The 20,613-nt window shown below is 49.4% G+C and overlaps 1 protein-coding gene and 1 long non-coding RNA gene across 2 annotated transcripts; both read right to left on the reverse strand.

The window, feature by feature from the left end:
• Positions 1 to 767: 767 nt before the first annotated feature.
• LOC129383868 (uncharacterized) lies at positions 768 to 7,175 on the reverse strand. Its single transcript, XR_008611708.1, has 2 exons — positions 7,113 to 7,175; positions 768 to 2,307 (listed from the first exon to the last, which is right to left on the reverse strand). It is a non-coding gene; the product is annotated as an uncharacterized lncRNA (long non-coding RNA).
• Positions 7,176 to 10,323: 3,148 nt separating this feature from the next.
• On the reverse strand, positions 10,324 to 17,009 carry LOC126527735 (uncharacterized). Its single transcript, XM_050175610.2, has 2 exons — positions 15,788 to 17,009; positions 10,324 to 11,846 (listed from the first exon to the last, which is right to left on the reverse strand). The coding sequence occupies exons 1-2, from the start codon at positions 16,082 to 16,084 to the stop codon at positions 10,776 to 10,778; spliced, it is 1,368 nt and encodes a 455-aa protein (XP_050031567.2). The 5' UTR covers positions 16,085 to 17,009; the 3' UTR covers positions 10,324 to 10,775.
• Positions 17,010 to 20,613: the final 3,604 nt, after the last annotated feature.

Raw genomic sequence — 20,613 nt, forward strand, 5'->3', positions numbered from 1 at the left:
TTCTTTAACGTGTCCCAAAATCTAAGCGCACATGCGCTTTCCATTTCGCTACCGCCGAAATGCGGCTGCCGCGGTTGGGATCAAATCCGCGACCTCGAGCAATGCCATAGCCGCAAGGTTACAGCGCCGGGCACAGAAATGTTGATTTGACGGTTGACCGTTTCCGTTTAACCGGACCCCGCGGTGAGCTTCACTTAATGCGGCTCTGCTTCTGCACGCCCTGCGTAGTTCGGCCGCTTGAAATATTTGCATGTTTTTCAAAAATAGCAGCAACGTACTGTACCTTGCCTTGAACTTAAGCTTATCCAGTTTCCCCGCAACCGCGGTCGTATTGTAGTAGGGTGTCCTTGCCTTCCCAAGTCAGCTTCCCTCCCTCTCTTGTATGGGAACTGCCTCATCTCCTTCCTCTCTACAGGTCCATCTACGTCCCCTCTGGACTCTCGCGTTAGTAGAAAGGGAAGCGCTGCAGTTTCTACAATGCTTCCGAGGGGAGTCACGGATAATTACAGCTGTCAAGAGGCTAATGTGGCCACGCCCAGGGAGCTCCAGAGGACATTTTGCACATGCAACGCGGTGGGGTGAAAACGAGTTTCTCGCGTCGCCTTTCCTTTCTGACTCGCCACTGTCAGGCATGTACACTGTCTGAACCACCCCCCGACGCCGTGTGTCGGACTGCAGCAGACAGAGCAGCATTCACAGCAGCAGGAAAGTCGAAGAAAGAGGCAAAGGAAGCTTCGCATTAGAGAAGTAACCAATGTACACATGTCAATATGTTGTCGCTTTAATATTTTACCAGGTCAGCACTGCACCGAGAAAGAAACATGAGCAGCAGCACAATCGCCTTTATCCTGTTTTCCAATCTTCGAAGAATCAATGAACTGCCCGTGACTGCCACAGTGGGTAACGCATCCATCCCCAGCTTTGGACGAAGCTTGCGCGTTGCCATGGCCGTTGCAGCATCCGCGAGCAGCTGTAGTGGAGGACTCAACGAAGGAACATTTTCATCTCAGGGCTTCGAAACCATGGTTTAAGCTCTTACTGCCATTCCGAACAATATATACAAAAAAGTTTGGCCACATTGTTCACACCTTGTAAAGAACACATGGCAGTCAGACGCCCTTGTTTTCACGATGGGCAGAGCAAGGGTGGCTTGCCTGTGGGCCTCGCAAGCCCGAAAAAAAAAAGAATTGATTCACTGTGAGTCGTGTTCGGTGCCATCTGTTAGTCGTGTATAACGATTTCGAAAACCCAGCGTACTTCATTTAAGAGATCGCTCAGTTCGCCCAAACGATATTGTTTTTGCCAGTCTTCGTCTACGATGCTCGGTAAGGTATAGGAACAATATCGATTTACTCTCGTTACATTAACGACTTTCGGAAGGTTGATCATGTTTTCTTTCTTGCAAATCCAAGTGAAATTGATGTATATGCTTGCCTGTGTCGTGCGTGTACTCGCACATTCGCTGAAATTGACGCTAAACCACACGTCTCGCCGATGCAACCTACGTAGAAATGTGGCACCTTCTCGATTGTTGAACAGGTTTGATAAAACGATATGATAGACTGTTTCGTTCACTTTTGTACAACTTGGCAAGCTAGACATGGCACACCCTTCCATCGGCTCGTCTATTCTTCGAGGGAGAAGGAGCAACTGAGCGATCGGTTGGGACTCTTTCATTTGTACTTGGAGTAAGCGTTCGAGAGATCGGAGCGACTCGCCGGCGAAGTGTTCCAAGTTTCGAAGGGTGCCTGTCACCTCTGGCAAATGAACACTTTCGGCACGAGAAGCTGCCCCACCTTTTCGAGTCGGACAACTTTGCCCTGCTTCGCAAGCGAGCATGCGCTTTTGCATCTCCGAGGCCTCGCCGATCGTCTCCGGAAATTTCTGAGCGGCCAGTGTCACGTTGGCATTGAGTGTCCCGAGACTAGCAGCCAGCGCGGCGTTTAACTCCTGCAGCTGAAAGCATTGCTTTCTGGCCACCTCCGACAGTTCGTTCACGTGACTCTGAAGGGCTGACATCACGTCCTCGCATGTATTCGTCGCCAACTTGAGTTCTCGCCCAACTGTGGTGATGTCACCGGAAGTGACGACGGCGCAGCTTTGCCCCGATGACTGGACCAGCGTAACCGACGACAATGCGTTGCTGCAGCCGCCAATGTAATGGCCAGCAAGCTCCGCGTTTCGCACGGTCTCGCCGCACCGTTCGCACGGAAGCGCGTGGAAGGAGCACTCTGCCTCGAAGTGTCCCAGGAGTGCCGCCAGGGGGCCCACGAAGTCGCAGCCGTGGACTTCGTTGCAGTAGTGAGCCTTCAAAAGGTGGAAGGACGAGAAACGGGTCATGGTAAAGAAAAGCGTATCCATCACGCTCTGTCGTTCTACAAACGTATGGGGTTTCCCGCCCATAATGCAGGGGAAGTTGTGGTCATGCCCTTTACAAATGAAACCGATAACTAACAGTGATGGGTGTTCGGATAGCGGCATTGGTCGCGTTTCAATTCCCGAGATTTTTTCCGTCATTCTCTGGTGAGTAGGCACGTCAGAATATTCCCCGCAGATTACTACAGAGAGTTATCGAGGCAAGGACACTGCGCAGAAAAGGTTATAGCAGATCATGAAAAAAAAAAAGCATTTTCGTGAGGAGTTCCCAATTAGCGACAAATTTTTAAAAAGGACAGCTAAGCAACATATATGCCGTTAAAGGAAGTGAGCAAAACAACGAAAAAGGCAGGATCCTAACGGGGAAAGAGGGTAAGCGGGTGGGTGCGGCAACGACTGAAGGTGTGTTAGCGTCGAGGGTGCAGAATTGAGAATAAAGGGGTGCCGTGCACAAGGCTGGTGACACGGCCGTGTGTAAGCCGGCGTGAAACCACAGCACCCATTTTTGCTTTACTGGATATAATAAAAGAAGCAGCAGAAAACGGTACTCATTAAAAAGAAAACTATTGAAATGGAATAAAAAACACTAAGCAAGCAAACTAAGTGTTGTTGCCTATAGCTTAAAATTTAGTATCGCGAACAGATACTACAGGTCCTATTTAAACTTATGGATATGGTATGATTCTCTGTATTTTCTGTCTCGTTCAGAAGAGAAATTTTGCTGCAAGATGTAGAGTTTAAGTTCATCAAAGTTATTGCCTCGCTAGTTGAAATGTTGGGCCATGGCTTTGCGAAGCTTTCTAGCTGTGTGCGCGCGATGTCCGTTTTATTTGACATTCAGCGATTGTTCCGTTTCACCGATACATTATTTCTTACACATCGAACATTCAAACATAATGTACAGCCGAACTTGTACAATAAAGCTAGTTTTCACTTTGTGGGCTTTGTTATGATTCTCTTATGATTATCCTTTATGATTTGCGGTGCTTTAAACGTTTTGTCACACGAATAACGCAGTAAACGTACACGAACTCCGCGAAGATATAACATACTTTTTAAGAAGCATGCGCATCAAGGGGTTCTTTTTCGATAGCCCAGACGTAGGAAAACAGGATAGAAACTCTTAGACCACCTAGGACATGGGGCACCGGAAGCCGAACAGTGCCCAGACCTTCATTCATGCATAAAGCTAATCTCAAAGTAAATTCCCGAGTCAGCGCGGCATTGCCCGAAACGCAATTTGTCCGCCGCTCAGCAGGAAATCCTTAAAAATCTCGCGGGAAGAAATGATAATGTAATAAAAGCAGTAGAACAAAGGTGGCAGTATGCTAATCTGGCCTAGTAATCTAGTACTAGTATGGTAATCTAGTACAAGAATTAGGCCTCGAAACAACTAAGTAACCACAACCATTACACAAAACTCGACACTAACCCAACTACAGCAGTACTCTGCAAAGCCCAATAGCGGAGCTCTAGTCCTGGGAACCAATCAGGCAATCTGAATATTGCTTCATGTTGCCCAGGAACAAAAACAGGCCGCTGTTATCTTTCTAAAATACATAGGTTACCCGTAGAAGAAATATTGACAGCATAAATTCCAGGTCGGCCTATAGTGTCTAAAAACAGCACACCTACCGAGCCATTATCCAAATTCTTAAAACACCACCGGTCAAACATCCCCACCGCCCTCCCATCTTTGGTTCAAGGCACGCCGCACTTCCTTCGAATTATTTACGGCATCAACGCCAACCAAATACTTCCTGACCACGCTATTCTATCTTTGCATGTTTCTGGCCTTTACACTAACACTCCCACGAGTGAAGGAGTTGAAGCCGTATCAATATCCCTCGCAGTCGATCGTGAAGCGCACGCTCTTGAAGTTTACCTGTCACTCCTTAGGTGAGTTCTCACGCTCAACTATTTCGAATTCGATTCTGTACCGAATTATTCTATATCGTTTTCATATCGAACTATTTGGAATCGATTCACCATCTGCAAACTTTCAGCACTACCATGGAAACACCATTCGCTCCGACGTCTGCGAACATTTTCATGGGACACCTTGAAGCAGACATGTCGAATTCAGGCCCTTTAAAACCCCACACCTGTCTGCGTTACATTAACGACATATATATATTATAGGAACAAGGCACAAGCGCGTTAACCAACTTAATTAACAATTTCAACCGCTTTCACCCGAGTAATAAATTTGCTGCTCACCACTCTCCTAGTCAAATCAACTTCATCGACACGACGGTCTACATAGAAAGCGGAAAACTAAGAACGACACTTTACCGGAAGCCTAAGGATAGCCAGCAATATTTAGAATGCAAAAGCCATCACCCGCGACACCGCAAGCAAGGAATATTTGTCGGCCAAGCGAAACGAATAGGAATAATCTGGAACAAAGACAACGATTATTTCCACCACCTAAATGAACTTAAAGCAATGCTAGCAGGAAGAAACTATCCACAAATTGCTCTCGACGGAGCTTATGATGCCGCGTCTACATCGGAGACAGTTGGAATTAGCTAAGAAATAGCGTATACTAGAATCTATATAATCTTTGTAATCTTTACAACAAAATATTCTAACGCCCTCCCAAACATAAACGACATCCTACGAAAATACCACCCAATATTCTCAAGTAACAAGCGTCTGAGGAAAGCGTTCCCGGATGTACCAAGGGTCACCTATCGCCACAATAGAAACCTTAAAGACACTGCACGCAAAATTCAGGTAACATCATTACACCGTATCCAAAGGATGTTGTCGTCCGAGGTGCAAAACCTGCAGGCTACTTCAAAGTGACATTAAAATTAAAAGCACCGCAAATAGTTATACGCACGAAGTTAAATCTAACTCCACTTATACAAGTTCGGATGAAATTTATATGCTTGAATGTTACTTCTGTAAGAAACAATATATCGGTGAAACGGGACAATCAATGAACGTCAGACTAAATGGACATCGTTCGGACACAGCTAAAAAGCTTCCCAAAGCCGTCGCCGAGCATTTCAACCAACGAAGTTATAACTTTGATGAACTGAAACTCCACATGTTAGTCAAACTTCCCGTCTGAACGAGAAAGAAAATACAGATAATCATACGTTATCCATAAGTTCAAGATATTGCAACTAATAGGCATAAACGTTTCAAAAGGAGCTTTAGAATCTATTCGCTAAGCTAAAGTTCAAGCTGTAGGCAACAGCACTGAGTATGGTTGCTTAGTGTCCTTCGTCTTCATTTGTTTTATTTATATATTCATTCCATTTTAGTAAGAGTTTTTTCACGGGCACCGCTTTCTGCCGCTCCTTTTATTATCTCTTTCACAAGAACTATAGCCCGCGCCCTCCAGCGAAGCAGACAATAGAGCGGTGCTGTGCGGAAAGTTGCACGGCCGTTTCACCGGCCTTGTGCACAGCACGCCTTTATTCTCAATTCCACGCCCTCGCAGCAAACACTTTCGGTCGTTGCCGCACCCACCTGCTTACCCCCATCTCTTAAGAATACTACCTATATATACTGTGCCGAGGAAAGCATTATGTCGCCCTGAAAAAGGCAAGTCCACTAGTCGAAACATGGGCTCCCGCTTTTACTTTGTTCTCGTTTTGCTGATAGTTTTGAATTTCCATCTGCTGCCTTCCCCGTGTTTTCCCTGGTCAAAGGAAGTGGTCAGTTCAAAAGAAGTCAACCACCCTAATTCTGTTACGTCGTTAAACAGCCAAAAAGAGAAAAGGACAGCCCGGTGGGCACCTGCACGACGCGGAAGAGGGGAACCCCCTTGGCCCACACAGCAGCCTACAATATCACCCCAATTTACTCGATATTAACCCCAAAGCTGCAAACGGCTGATATGCTGCCGAAGCGGGCTGTCGCGCGCCCGCTATTGCCTGAACCTTCGATTGGGCGGTGCCGATGGGCAAACGCCATGTTCTTGGAGCGCGTAAATATACACTTGTTTTAATGCGATCCTGTGTTTCATGGTAATGCGTACTGTTTTTCAAGAGTGTGCGTGTGTGTGTGTGGTGGGGGGGGAAGGGGGGGGGGGGCTGCCACAGCGTCAAATTTCGTGACATTTGCTGCACTTAAACTGTTAAAGAAAATCACGCAGACACAGCGAGCATGTTGGAATCTATGTGAAGCGACGATTTCGTGAAGTGGACACTGAAATACATGCTACAAATTCGTCCACGACATTCCGGCGACTTTGGCGTACTAATAACAGTCTAATGTAATGGCCTTGCACGGGATGTGGTAGCATCTCCCTGCGGCGTCTGTGCGGTGCGCGCTAAGCCATTTTCGGCAGGGGTGCAATCCGCGATGTTCAAATCATTATCTTTCGCTGTAAGATAGAAGAGTTCGCTCTACTTCAGTGCCAGCGGCCGCTTGAAACGCAGCGAGTCCAACGGAAGATCGGTGGCATGAGCGCAATGGTTTGAGCACACCTTTCAAGTACGGAGAACGCAGAGCATGAAGCTCCGACAGAACATCGGTCAAAATACGCACATTCGGGCCACTGCCATAAAACACACCGCTGAGGAAAGAATAGAATCAAGAAAAAACTGCGCCACTTCCTGTACGGAACGTAAGCATACGCTCATCGGGAACGACATCTTAACTCGTACCCGATTGGAGAGATTCACGAAAAGATCGTGGTATACACTGCAACGTTAACGCTGAAAACGCATAGCCTCAGCTCATTGTTCAAGAAGCGACGCACGGCGAGTACTGACCTCCAGCTTTTGCTTCCTCCTCTCCTGAAGCTGCAACTTCTGGCATTCGTCCTCGCAGAAAGGTTGAGGTGTCCTCTGCTGAGAGCAGTTACTGCGCTGCGCTTAAACCCCATTCTTCCTTCCCCAACCAAGAATCTCCTTCCTCGCAGAATGGCTCTCCGTCCAGGGGACAGACGCTTCCGCCATCTTGGGTAACAGAGCCTCGCTGGCACTGGTCTCAGAGGGCGTGACCACATGGCAGCAGGACTGTCGTGGTCGGAATCAGGTGGCAGGCACAGCAGACGTAGCGAGCCACCACCGGCTCGTTGACGAACCGCGTCGGGCGCCAGTTGACGCCGCTGACCGAGTCGCACGCTCGGTGCAGAACTTGCCGTCCGGGACCAAGCATGGTAGTGGTTGAGAGGCAATCGGGAATGACGCCGGGGAGCCGAGACCGCTAACATGCTAGCTCTTTTGGAATCACGTGACAGCAGGTAACGCCCTCGTCGGACAGCGCACCCTGGTGAACAACGAGCGTTCTCTAACCGACGGCTTCTGCTCGGCCACGTGTCTGTTTGCGCGCTCACTGTTCGACCGATGAACGGCGATATCGTCCATATGAGACGCACACCACGAGGTAAGACATACTACAGTGCCTGTGACGTGGGCTGTAGGTCACGTGACCCGCTGCTCCGACGACGGCGAAAGACGAGGCGGCGCTTCGGCGGCAGGAAGCGTGAACAGCGCCCGCAAGACGATACCGCACGGCGAATAAACGACTGTCTTTTTTTTTTAATTCGAAAGCATGCCCTTAGGCATAATACAAAAGATGTTAAATATACACGAACAGATTCGACTCGTGCAAAAAATCTAGGAGTGAACGATGATGGGGTCCATGAATCCAACGTTCAAGGTCGGGTGGGCGGCCAGCCCGAAGGCCAGTTGCCCGGAGATGGCGGAGACGGCTTAGATGAAGTACTGGGCACGTCCATAATAGGTGTGTCACTGTCACATTTTGGATTCCTGTGTTGCAAAATGGGCACGATGAGCCGTAAGGACCATGGTACTGTCGTCGCCAGAGAGCGGTCACAGACGGGGTGAGCGCGACCCCGGCACGTAGCCTCCTTAACGTAACCTCCTCTCGGCGGGTTAACCCACCACGGAGGTCTGACCCACACGGAAGTATGAGAGCTCGTGTGGTACGTCGGAGGTTTTCCTTTTCCCAGATCAGTCGTCCAAAGGAGTCTTCAGGAAAATGTGGAAGCGGGTATGTTGTAATCTGTTCGTGGGCTGCCATATCTGCTTCAAGGAGCCCCGGCAGGGCTGCTCGAGGCGGCGGTGCCGGGAGGACAATTCAGATCATTCTCGTGATAACGACGCGATTAGACTTCGCCGCGAAGACCCTGTAGTGTGTGCTGCCGAAAATGGAGCTCCTGTGGAGCCGCTACTCCAGCTAATACTGCGACTGCGTTGCGTGTGCCATGCAGGCCTGTAAATTTTCTTTTTTTTATAGATTTAGGAGCAAAAAATTGGACACGGACGACGGAATAAAAGACACGGACAGGCGCACACTAAACTGTAGCTGAACTACTTACTAGACTGTTTACTAAACTAACTTCTGAGACGAAATCCAAAACACAAATTAGTGCTAAATAGACGTGACGCCAATAGATAAAACGATGACCTTTTCTTTTAGTGTTATTATAATTCACCCTTTCTTTTTTCATGCCGCTGTGGAAGAGCGCCCTCGTGAAGTTTTTCTGTCACTATACGCTCTCCTCAAACGTGTTGCTCCTCCTTGAGTTTCCCGAATTGAGGTGGCGCGTATTTCACGCAGGCTGATCGCGGTGCTTGGGGTGTGTAACAGCGCAAGTCAACGTGTTCAGAGAAATCTTCTGGTGTTAACTGAGTGACACCCTACACCTGTCTGCTTCTGCGGTTTTCTTGCTACTGCTATGACCGACGGGCTTGAAACTGAGAAAAAGCACGTGAGGTAACACAGGGTACGCAAGGAGCAGCATCCAGGCCACGAGTTTACGCACAAGCCATGCTCCAGGTAATTTGTAAGTTGGTTCTCTCGTACGCTCCACATTTTCCGTCCTCTTCGTGACACACTTCCTGTGATTGAATTACTTGTCACAACCGGCTTGTCACCTTCCACTTCAAAGGTTTAGAACATGGAGCAGGCTTCGCGGTATGCACAAGGCCAGATAAGTTACTAAATTATGCCTGCGCCAACGTTCACACGTTGGCACCTTTTCTGCAATCCTGACAACGGGCAGAACGCAGTGTTTTAAGTTGTTCGAAACACACATCACTTTTCTGGGAAACCGCACAACTAACTGTTAACCCAAATACACATCGACCCTAAACAAATTTAGAACGTTCCCCTCTGCCTGGCAATAAAAGAAATGGCAGAGAAATGGAAGGCAAGAACTAACTTTTTCAGTTCGACCAAAAGCTGTATCGATATTCTAGTTGCTACGCTAACTTCTTAGGCTCTGTAGTCGCTCTCGTGGTGAGGCAGGTGTGCATGATTATGGCGATACTACATTGTTATTGTTATGCGCAAGGAATTCGGGAAATTGTGGTGCTGATGCATACATTCTTCCGTTGCCACGCTTGGTGGCAATGATTATACAATAAATACCGTGCAATAAGTTAGGTTTCTTTAGAATCAATGGTTAGTTTATCCATTCTGCACCAGCCTAATAAATTATGATTGACATCGAGGTCATTGACAAGAATTGAAAGACGTCCATCAGAACTAAAATTTCTATCAGCATATCATAAGCAATCAAGTGGTAACGTCGGCTAGTTGTCCTTCAATTGTGGGGCGGGTTCGGCGCCAAGGACAAGCACAAAAAAAAGGATACGGCACATTAAAAACGACACAAGTGTTAATTTCATTGTGCCTTAACCGTTGGTTGTCGACGTCCTTGGCGCTGTGTATACTCAAACACAGCATACATTTTGAAGACTCAAGACCATTGGGTAAGTCGTTAACACGGACTAGGGGCACTATTATACTCAGGTTTCAACCCTACAATACACCTTTATAAGTATTTCTGAATTGAGAGAAAGCGCCAGAAATGCCAACAATTTCACACCTATCTGGTAAGCAACTCCGAAGTAGTAGTAGTAAAGGTGAACCTATTTTTCCGGTGACCTGAAAACGGTCATAGAAAAAAAAGCAAGACTATGTACACGCGTCAATATGCGTTCACCGTAATCTTTTATTAGGTGAGCACTGCGCCCAGAAAGACAGAGGAGCAGCAAAAGAACCTTCAGCGTTTCTTCGCACCTTCAACAAATTAATGAGATGCCCGTGATTGCAACGGACCGTGAATGCTTGCATCCCCTGATTTGCAGGAAGCTAGCGAGTTTGTCCTCGACGGCGTCTAGCTTTGATAGCCGTCGCAGTCGCCGCGAGCAGCATTAATGGGGCGACTCCACGAAAAAACGTTTATCCTCCCCTCATGCCTCCCAACGCACGGTGAAAGTTATTACCGCATTGAGAGTAATACAAAACAAAATTTTAAACACACCCTTAACATCTTGTCAAGGAAAATGTGGCAGTCAAACCATGGCGACGACAGGTACAGCCATGCATGCTTTCATGTGGAGCTGGCAAGCCCGTCAAAGCAGATTCGAATCATTGCGGGCCGAATCCGGCGCCGTCCGTTAGTTGCGTATAGCGATTTCGAGTACAAAGCTTCCTCCCCAGCTAAAGTTCTTCACAGAATAAGTTTGCCCCCAGTCATCATCACTGCTTTTCTCGAAGTCACGGGAATCATGTCCCCTTAATTCTGTTACTCTAACGACTTTCGGAAGGTCACGGTTGTTTTCCTTGCAGCTCCAAGCGAATTTCAGAGAAAGTAGGGTCTTCGTCGGCCGTTCACATCGGTAGATAACCATAGTAAACCACGCGTTTCGCCGATGCAACCTAGTCACACAGGTGGTACAGTCACCCTTCCAGCCAGGGTGTGATAAAATCACATGATAGATTGTTTCATTAACGTTCGCACAGCTTGGCGAGCTAGAGTCGGCACGCGCTCCCGTTGGCTCGTCTATACTTTGCGGGAGAAGGAACACCTGCACGGTCGGGCGGGATTCTTTCATTTGTACTTGGACTAAGCGTTCGAGACATTGGAGCAACTCGCCGGTGAAGTGTTCCAAGTTTCGAAGGGTGCTCGTCACCTCTGGCAAGTGCATACTTTCGGGAGCAGAACCTGCCACACTTTTTCGAGCCAGACAACTTTCCCCTGCTTCACAAGCGAGCATGCGCTTTTGCATCTCCGAAGCCTCGCCGACCGCCTCCGAAAATTTCTGGGCGGCCAGTGCCACGTTGGCATTGAGTGTCTCGAGACTAGCCGCCAGCGCTGCGTTTACCTCCTGCAGCTGCGCGCCTTGCATTCTGGCCGCCTCCGTCAGTTCGTTCAGCTGACTCTGAAGGGCCGGCACCGCGTCCTCGCAAACATTCGTCGCCAACTTTTCGAGTTCTCGACCAACTGTGGTGACGTCACCGGAAGTGACGACGGCGCAGCTTTGCCCCGATGACTCGCCCAGCGTAACCGACGACGCTGCGTTGCTGCAGCCGCCAATGTAGTGGGCGGCAAGCTCCGAGTTCCGCACGGTCCCGCCGCACCGTTCGCACGGAAGCGCGTGGAAGGAGCACTCTGCCTCGAAGTGTCCCAGGAGTGCCGCCAGGGGGCCGACGAAGTCGCAGCCGTGGACTTCGTTCCAGCAGTGAGCCTTGAAAAGAAAGTGGAAGGACGAGAAACGGGTCATGGTAAAGAAAAGCGTATCCATGACACTGTCCTTTTAGAAACGTTCGGTGGTTTCCCGCCCCTAATACATGGGAAGTTATGGTCATTCGCTTTCAAAATGAAACCGATAACTGACAGTGGTGGGTGGTCTGTAGCGGCATTAATTGCGTTTCTATTCTCTAGCATTTTCGTCGTTTCCTTGTGGGTAGACACAACTCAAACTTTCGGGCGCATGATCGCGGAAAGTTGTCGATGCAACACAGCTGCGCAGAAAAGGTTATTGCATGTCATGCCAAAAAAGTATGCTGGTAAATAGTGCTCCTAATTAATGACGAATGTTTAAAAAGGACAGCTCAATAGCGCTTTGACGGCAGCGTTGCGGGGCAGGTTCACCGCAGGAGGTCGTATCTAACTAAACACATGGTGTAATACACATCCGTTTACATGTACGCTCGCAAAGGAAGTGATCAGATTGAAAAGCAGTGAACCACCCTCGTTCTTTGGCGTAATTTGAACTGTCTAACACGGGATGTGGTCGCATCGCTCTGCGGCGCCCGTGCCTCGTGCGCACAGCCATTTCCAGCAGCGGCGCACTCCGTAATGTGGATAGCATCATCCTTCGCTGTACGGTCGAGGCGCTTACGCTACTTCCGTGCCAGCGGCGGGCATGAAACACAGCGAGTTGAACGGGAAGCTCAGTGGCATGTGCGCACCGGTTTGAGAACGCCTTCTTTCAAGTACGGAGAACGCAGCGCATGAAGGCACCGATAGACGAGCACGAGACGTTCATTCGAGGGATCTCCAGCCGTTTGTGCGCAGGCGCGAGTAAGACCGGGCGTGAAAGAGATCTGGGGGCTTTTGCTCCTTGAATATATGACTCTGCCTAGGCACTCCGGAGGAGTTTCTTAGCGCGGGTTGTATGCGCTTGCCCCTAGGCGCCCCGGCAAAAGTCACGGGGTGCGGTAGTGCTGAACCTATCATCGCAAGTTGGTGGCTCGACGCAATTATATTTATTCAATGGTGGTGTTTGCCAATTAAAACAACGTGTCACTATTTCGCATCATTGGCGGCGCCTCCAGGACACCAAAGCGGCAACGAGCACATCAAAGCTAGAAGCCGGACTGGTCCGTGGATCGGGGCTCGCAGAGGCCTGCGCGTGCCAAGAGAGTATAAGATCGGCTGTCCGCTATCGCAGACACCCATTTTTTTTATGCAAACACCCACTGGCACGCTTTTGGCTCCGCGGCAACAACCGACAGGCCGCCCTGCTTCCAGCTTTGATCCCCCCGCTACCGCTTGGGTGCCCCGGATATCCTGCGCCGCCTGCTTTAATATAACTTCAGGCGCTCTCCTGAGCGCCTCAGTTTCCCGGTTACATGTGCCCCCCTGGAGCAGTGCTTGTAAAAAATGCAATCATCGTGACTAACAGAGTGGCCCGCGTCTTATACAGCGCCAGTCTGAACCTTGCCCCTTCAGAGACAGTGATCACCAAATGGTACGTACGTGTCCACTGCCTCACCGCGCGGGCAGTTAGCGGCCGAGCGTAAACAAACTCGACCCCCCTCCGCCATGCCTAGGGACAAACGCACGCTACACGCCCAAGGAAACTTCTCCACCGTAGTGCCTAGGCAGAGTCGCATATTCAAGGTGCAAAGGCCCCCAGATTTTCTCTCTTACCCGTTCTTACTTACGCCAGCGCAGAAACGTCGAGCGCCGTCAAAAGTGCCACGCTCCGCTGTACCTACTAGCATTGGTGATCGCTGCGTCTGAAGGGGAAAGGTTCTGATTGGTGTTGAATGAATCGCAAGTCGCTTTTTTCGTCGCGACGATACATGGGATTTTTCACGAGCACTGCTTCAGAAAAGGACACATGTAATCGGCAAATGGAGGCCTCAGGAGAGCGGCTGAGGTTATAATAAAGCAGGCGGCGCAGGTTCTCCAGGGCACACAAGGGATAGCACGAGCGATCAAAGCTGGAAGCAGGCCAGCCCGTGGGTTGGGGCCGCTGAGGCCGAAGCGTGCTAGGGGGTGGAGGAGGAGGAGGAAAAAACTTTATTCTTGTCCTGTACAAGGTGTTGCCATCTGCCTGGCTAGTCTCATGTTGGGACCGGGAGGTCAAGCCTCCTAGCCCTATCACGGGCGTACTGGACAGCCAAGACTTGAGGGATATGATCTGGAGATCTGATCATTCCTAAAAACCGATTCCGGGAAATGCCAGGGCCGAGCGACCCACACTCCCGGAGCATATGTTCAAGCGTGCATATCTCCTTTTTGCATGCTTTGCATATAATATTCATGTCTGCAATGTCATAACATTCCTTTATTTGTGCAGGTGAATAATAAGACTGTATTTGCCTAGGTGTAACGGCTTGTGCTCTGTTTAGTTTATAGTGAGGGGGTGGAAACTCCCTCCTTCCCATGTAGTAATGTTTTGTAATTTCATTGTATGTAATGAGCGTATCTCTCTAAGTTCTCCAATCCAGCAGAATCAAAACCATATGTAAAAGCGGCCCGGTCTGTAAGGTCGCGGGCGACGCTGTTGGCCGATTCATTTGGATTCACAGGAATCTTCACACAAAAAATTGGCACAGCCGATGTTATACACCCCTGGCTAGCGCTGGCCTCGGCGAGCCCCAAACCACAAAGCAGTCCAGGTTCTAGCTTTGGTGTTCCCGTGGCCACTTTGGTGTCCTGGACGCGCCGCCAATAATGCGAAATGACATGTTGTTAGTTAGTAAAAAACACAATTGAATATAATTACGTCCAGCCGCTAACTTGTGACGCTAAGTTCAGCGCTACCACGCCCCCCAACTTCTGCAACACCAGTCAGAACTTTGCCTCTGGTGCTGAGGTAGTCATCGTCACCGGAAGCCTTTCAGCCACCCGCATTCAACCGCGGTTGTTAAGGCACTCTGCCGTCTAGATTCCCAATATATGCGGCCCGGGCTCTACTACGGTCGCTACTGCTCCCACAGAAACATCCGTGATGTTATTTACAAGGCACTTCGCCGTAAGGCCCGAGAAAGCTATGATCCGCCACGACAGACTTAGCACGAGTGCTGCAGGTGCGAGACAGTCTGTCCGACACAGCGGTCGCGAAATCGGGCGTCAGTGCCCGCTGCTTCACCTATTTTACCGCGCCGGCAGCGAGCGTAGGAGCGTAAGCAAACTCGACCCCACTCCGCAATGCCGGCACGCCTAGGGACAAAGCCTACAAGAAACCTCCTGTGAAGTTTCATGCATCAGGTGCAACGCTGTGGTGCCTAGAGATACTTTGTGCAGTGGCCGCGTTCGCGCTTATAGTTCGGTGTCTTTTGACCGCTTTTCGTGAAAATGTTTAATATAAAGTCAGTTCTCAATGAAAATAAAGATTTACCCTTAAAGCGGACAAAGGGTGCGCTTATTTGGCTGCTAGCACGTTGTTTTGCATCAATTTGCTTTTCGTTGTTTTTTTTTGTATTTTTTGTTTGTTTGTTTGTTTGTTTTTTTTTTGCATCCCGTCGCGGCAGCCTCACGAGCATGCTCGCGCGATTAAACGCCGCTGGCGCAGAACGCGCGGAGTGATAAAATTTGAAGCCCGCAGATTTTCTCTCTCGCGCCCGCTCTTACTCGCGCCTGCGCACAAATGACTGGCGATCCCTCAAACCAACGTCTCGTCACCGATAGGCGCCGATAGGACATCGACGAAATGACACATTCGGGTGCTGCAACAAAACATACCGCTGAGGAAATAATAGAATAAAGAGAAACTGTGCCACTTTCTGTACGGGGGGGCGTAAGCAGAGTCTCATCGGGAACGTTTTAACTCATGTCCGGTTGGAGAGGTTCACGAAAAGGTCGCGGTAGACACTATAACACTAACGCTGAAAACTCATAGCCTCAAACTTCGGCTCATTGTTCAAGAAGCGACACACGGCGAGTACTGACCTCCAACTTTTGCTTCCTCCTCTCCGGAAGCTGCAACTTCTGGCATTCGTCCTCGCAGAATGGCTCTCCGTCCAGGGGGCAGACGTTTCCGCCATCTTGGGTAGCACAGCCTCGCTGGCACTGCCCGCACAGGGCGTGACCACAGGGAAGTACAACCGTCGTGCTCGGAATCACGTGGCACACGCAGCAGGCGTAACGAGCCGCCACTAGCTCGTCGACGAACCGCGTCGGGCGCCAGTTGACGCCGCTGACAGAGTCGCACACTCGGTGCAGAAATGGCCTTCCGGAACCAAGCATGGCGGCTGTGGAGAAACAATGACTAATGGCGCCCAGGAGCGAAGACCTTCAAACTGCGAGCTCTTTCGCAACCACGTGACAGCAGGTGATGTCGTCCTCGGATAGCACAGCCGAAGAAGCGTCCTTGTGAGAAATCCGTGTTCTCAAACTAGAGGCTTCTGCTGGGCCACTTGCCTATTTGCACGCTCACTGTTCGACCTATGCCTGGCGATATCGTCCACGAGTGATTAATGCTGACTTTTGACGCCGCGGGCGAAAACCTGAAAACACTGCACGCACTATACGGCGCGCTGCCGACATCTAGCGGGTGACGGTGCGACTAACATGACCATAACGTGGCCCTCGAGATTTGTGCGGTGCGGCTTTGCGTAAACTCAGTCGCCACATTGGAGGAAACGAAAAACTGAGGAGAGGCCCTATCCCCTCCGCGCGCTACATGGCGCGCTAGGAGAAAAGTGTGGAGAAATCACGTGGTATGGTCTCCTTTCTGTTGCAATTTTTTTTTCTTTCGCAGTAGCGGCGAGGTTCTCGGGCAACAATGGTGGCGTTATTATGGTTGTGTGCGCTTACACGTGTTGCGCCGTGGGTTTAGTACCGTGGCAAAGGCGTCGTGTGTGCTGGATTGCGTTAGTCTCCATGTTTTGCACCGCAGGGTTGTCTAGATCGGGCTCTCCCATCTGTTGTTGTGGCCAGTTGGGACTGGAAGAAGCAAAAAGCGTGAAACGAGCGCGCTTGCAAGGACAGCGAGGGGATATTTTCCCCCCTTCTTCGGTGGATTCATGCTAACGTGTAATCACAGACTTAAACCGCTGTGCTTCAGATTACTTACGATAGACACCTTGCATGTTAGTGACAGCTGTGCAGTCTTCCTGCTTTTGACAACGGACGACGCATTTGTGGCACGTAATACAGCCCGGTGGAAGGATGGGAAAGAAGCGGTTGCTGTGAGTAATAAAGGGCCGACCACATTGAATGCAGTAATCTTACCCGTTTGCTCGAGGGACCCAGGGAAGTGAAGGCTGGCGGATGCGCTGCAAGAGTGAAGGCTCAGCAGAAGAACGTACGCCTGCACATGAACGTTGGCGCGGTCAGCGCGATAGTCGCCCGCGTACGCGCTTGCTGTTCGACACCGGAGAACTTTGTTTCCGTGAAGCTTCACTTACCGTGGGAACAGTATGCACGATGCTGTGGTCGGTGTATTTAAACCTGTAACGACGTTCTCCTCTCCGGACTGTTTGTCAGTGCGATGTGGCTCGTCACACCTCCTATGTGAGTGGGCGCCCGAAACGTGTTCAATAAAGCAAAACGATTCCCATGAAGCGACGACCAGCATGCGTGTTTGTTCTCGTAAACCGTCTTGTCATTTTCCACTGCGAAGATTTCGAACACGCAGCACGTTGCATGCGCGGGGTGCGTAACGCCAGATAATTTACTAAATTATGCCGGCGCCCAGGTTCTCGCGTAGGCTTCTTCCCGGCGATCGAGAAAAAGGGGCAGAATCTAAAGCGTTCTAAACTATTCGAAACATACATCACTTTTTGAGAAACTGTAAGTATAAACGTATCAATCGAAATATACGTCGACCCTAAACATAAATCTAGGTCGTTCTCACCTATCTGCCAATCAAAAAGAAGAATCGCAGAGATGCAAGCAAAGAAACAACAACTTAGATTGGAGAAAATTATTTTACCATATGCTTGTATGTCCTGTAGTCACCCTGGTAACCAGGCAGTTGCGCATGAATATGTTGATCGCACATTGTTATTGTTATGGGCGAGGATTCCGAGAAATCATAGTGTTCATCTTCATGTTTTTCCGTTGCCGCACTTGGTGGCAAAAAAATAAAATACAACGCAGTACAATTCAGTTTATTATGGTCAATGCTTAGGTTATCCATTCTATACCAACCTAAACGACCATATTGTAGCGGAAGAAATCTCGAAAAGAGAGACTATCAGCGACAGAATGAGCAGAAAAAAAAGACGGCGGTACACTCAAAGGCATAAAGTTGGCTGCATATGTGGCGGGGTAACTCCACCACTGGAAAAGCTGGCGCCACCGTCGGCGTGACGTGCATTAGGGATCACGTGGACACAGCGGCCACGTCGGCTGCTTCGGAAGCGCCGAAGCGAGCTGAAAACGAAAGTTTAAAGTACCACTTGCGCTGCAGTATTGATTAAGTGGTCAGGCTTTACCGCATGATAACATTTGAAAGTACTATAATAGGCAGTGGCTGCCTTTGGAGGCGTGCAGCATGGTAGGCTACCGCTCGCTGCCGCAGTGCCGGACGTACGCAGCGGAGCCTGGTGTCAGCCTTATTCGCACGTAGCCGCAGGACAAGGAGCTGCGTGAAGCTTGGCTCGCGATACTTAGAGCCGGCAAATAGCCATCGGCTACTACTCGGGTATGCACCAAGCACAGACGCGGGCAAGATTTCTGCTGCAGCGCCGGGACTGCCATGTTCGATGAGTAGCAGAAAACGCGCACTGAGACGCTCGCCCGCGCCCGCTGTCCGGCTAATGTCATGACGGTTTGGTCTATGAACTTGTTGATGCTAGATACTGGCAAGTTCACTGGAACGGAGAGGGAGCGGTAAGATGCACATTAAAAAGGCATGGCATATGGTCATGTGTGTGTTATGAATTGCTGCACTGGATTACGATAAAGAAGCAAAGGGAAATCGCATGCTGAGAAGACTGTTAAACATACAGTGCGACGCAACTTGAGAAGTAATATTGAAATGTCGAAGAATTTAGAAGACAAAAAAAAAAAGATTGAATTTTCGCGACGGCACATCACAGTCGCCGTGGACGTCGAAGTCTGTATAACGAAATTAATTTTGAACAGCTCCGAGAGTGTCCACGCAACGATGGTTGCTACTGTACTGTCTCTGCTCGGATGCTGCGCCCTAAAGCTCACGGCACGGTGCGAAAACGCGGTCGCTGCGAACCCCGGCGATCGCTGCGCTGAGGCTTCATTCTGTTATGCCATTTGGCTACACAGACAGAGTCACCGTAAGAACATATTTCACATAGTTTACTTTCGGCGTCTGCCTACCTTTCACGCAAGAAGCTTATTCGGCAGATCATCGTGGCGACCGCGCGCACTGTACGTATTCCGCAAAGAGATAGCGTCCGTAAACGATTCGGTGCTTTCAGTCTGTGCAAGATTATTATATCGGCAGTCAAAAACTTCCCTCGATTTGAGAATACTCACATAAATGTCCAGAAGCGCGCCGCGTGATCCCTCATACGGCGCAAGGGAGGCGCTTCCGACATATGGCGACTCCGCAAGTCCTCGCCCCCAATATCGCGTTCACACTCTCGACACTAAGGGACAAGTCATCTCGTTTGAGACAAATCTAGCAAATTAATTTCCGCATCATTAAAAGGAAACAGTTTTGCAATTAACGCAAGCTTGACCACTGATATGAAGACGATACGCCTCTAGCAGTTCCCGCGCGGTTTTATCCCTACTCCTACCCGTAATCCTTACCTCGGAAAAACGTGGCTCACAGCCACACAATCTGCAATGCGCAGAAAGATGCCCACCCATATCCCTTTAATAATCTCGCATGTTCCCCGATTCGTTCGTTCATACAACGATCTGTCTGCCCGACACAGGTTCCTCCGCAACCTATAGCGATACCTGGTAAACAACTGGAGCGGAACACTTTAGTTAGCGTTTTGGCACGATTGGCTTTGCACGTTTGCACCGCACATGCCGTGATTCGGGCTCATAGGTGAGCCAGTTTGTTCGGGGCAGAAAACACAACAGGTACCCCATACCTGTTCGGCACCTTGTTGAAGGTCGTGGCGAACGTTGTAGAAATGAGGTACCACCTGTGCCTTTGTTCGGTAATCCTGCTCGCTTACCAAGCCTATCTTGGTATTATTGCCGCGGCTGAGCTTCTGTAGCAAGATTTCTGCTACCGAGTTAATAAACGAACCAGGGAATGCAGCATTTAAAAACCGCTGGACCTGATGTTCGAAACCAGGCTCGAGCTGGTAAACACGTGATCCCCTAAGCGCGGAGCATAGGCCGAGCGTCGCTACAAGTCTTTTAGGAATTTTCAATTGGGCAGAGTCATAGGGCAGCACTTCTTTTCTCGCTTGCAGTGAACAGTGCCATCAGACATCTTCGTTTAAAAAATCTTTTAAATCTTAAAAGCACAAGTCATTATCAATTGGAAGCGCATGCGTAAACGATATGACATTGCCGGTGAGTTTAGAAGGATTCAGAGCCTTGCCAATTTCGTCAGGGCTAATTAAAATACTTGGACCAACGTGATTAAAAGTAGCCTGCGTATCTAAAAAAACACCGATCTAACAAAAACACCAACCTGATTAACTATATGAAGATGAGAATTAAGGTTATTATCTAGAGTTGCAAGACATGCGTCAGAACCAAATTTGTGTCGTCAGCATACGGTACGCAATCAGAAATGTGCCTTAACCATTGTCCACGTCCTTAGCGTTGTGCTCATCCAAATACATTATACAATTGGAAGACGTAAGGCAATTGGGTAA

Source organism: Dermacentor andersoni, chromosome 9, assembly GCF_023375885.2.
Source record: "Dermacentor andersoni chromosome 9, qqDerAnde1_hic_scaffold, whole genome shotgun sequence".
Taxonomy (NCBI): Eukaryota; Metazoa; Arthropoda; class Arachnida; order Ixodida; family Ixodidae; genus Dermacentor; species Dermacentor andersoni.